The 1,444-nt window shown below is 60.1% G+C and overlaps 1 protein-coding gene across 1 annotated transcript in view; it reads right to left on the bottom strand.

The window, feature by feature from the left end:
- The window catches only part of WDR86 (WD repeat domain 86), a 21,563-nt gene that overhangs the window by 19,386 nt on the left and 733 nt on the right, over positions 1-1,444 (bottom strand). Inside the window, exons 2-3 of the mRNA XM_008591194.1 lie at positions 661-802; positions 434-555 (exon numbers count right to left, since the gene is read on the bottom strand). Of these exons, the coding sequence (XP_008589416.1) occupies positions 434-555; positions 661-802 (264 nt within the window). The remainder of the gene's footprint in view (positions 1-433; positions 556-660; positions 803-1,444) is intronic.

The following is a 1,444-nucleotide window of genomic DNA, read 5'->3' as shown; positions in this document are numbered from 1 at the left end:
GCGCCCCCTCGGCTCGGCGCGCGCCTCTGGAGGTCCCATCGAGGTCTGTCCAAGAATCCCACACCCCGGCCCGGAGCCCTCCCGCAGCGCCCGTCTGCTGGTTCCCATTAGTGCAGTTCCGGTGCCGACTTCGCTGGGGGCGGGGAGGGTGACCCCCTGCACTCGGATCCTCCAGGTCCTAAAGGTAGCAAGTTTCCCGAACCCTCCGAGAATCTAGGGAGGGGGGGCCCTGGAGGGGTGGCTTTGCAAAGCCAGCGCACAGCACGGCGATCTTTTCTCTCTGGCTGACAGTGTCCAGGCTCCTAAAGAAAACCCCATAGTGGGGGTCGCACCGGGCCATTCATTCCCCCGAGTGGCCTAACCGGAGAAATCGGTTCTGTTCCACCCCAAACTGATGTCAACTTGCACCGCAGCTTAGGGAGCGTGCGTGCACCTTCCTTCGTAATCATGAGGAGCCACTGAAGGGTGTTAAGGGTGTTATGATGGGATTTGGCGTCGTTGGGAGAGGACTGGCCGCAAAGTGGTGGGCGTGGGTTGAAAGGAGGCAGGGGGCTGCTGTGGGCATAAGGAAGGGAAGAAGGCGGAAGGCAGAGGGATTCCAGAGCGGGCGCTCCGGGAACTGCACGGCTGCGGGAGAAAGAGGGGGCTCCGCAGTTTCACCTGCCTAGAGGCTGCACAGAAGGGGGATGAAGACGTTGTTGCAGATGCCTCCAGGCTGTGAGCTTCCAGGGCCCATTGCCACCTCCAACTGTGGAGACGATGGGCAGCTGGCTGGCCATGCAGGGAGGCCTGCAGGTGAGGTCTGAGGCAGAGGGGGTGGGAGTCAGGGGTGTGCCCTGGTGCGGCAGTCCCTGGGTAAGGTGTGTGAGGGGTGAGGAAACAAGACCAGAGGGGACCCGAAGGTTCTGGGCAGAGGGGTCAAGGAAAACCAGGTGTCTGTTATCCTGGGAGCTAGGAGGGGAGGGGGTTTAAAGGAGTGGGAGAGGGTCCAAGGCCAGGTGGGGTTAATGTGGCCAAACCCTCAGGGAGCTTGCCCAGTAGTGGTCCAGACAAGACAGCCAGGCTAGGAGAACAGTTTAACTTTCAAGGTGGTCGCACAGTATTACCAGGCAAGAGGGGACCCACACCCTTATGGTTCCTCCAATTAGCCAGGAACACAAACCATCTTCCTGCATTTGCAGCGCGCAGAGGGTGTTCAAATCACCCGCTGCCATCAGTTCGTGAGGCTGCAGTCCACACACTGCTGGCCTCTACCAACTTCCTCCTTCCAAATGGGTATATTGGTTGTTCTCGCCGTGCCTCCATTATTACTCCTCTCTCTCTCTCTCTCTCTCTCTCTCTCCTCCTCCTCCCTCCCTCCCCCCCACTCTCCTCCCCCATTGGTTTGGTTCAAAGTGACCCCCTGGGTAGGTGAGCCTGCCATCTGTTTCTTGCGGGGGGGGGG

Source organism: Galeopterus variegatus, unplaced genomic scaffold (assembly GCF_000696425.1).
Source record: "Galeopterus variegatus unplaced genomic scaffold, G_variegatus-3.0.2 Scaffold6752, whole genome shotgun sequence".
NCBI lineage: Eukaryota > Metazoa > Chordata > Mammalia > Dermoptera > Cynocephalidae > Galeopterus > Galeopterus variegatus.
Note: the sequence above shows the minus strand (reverse complement) of the source record. Positions and strands in the feature narration are given on the sequence as shown.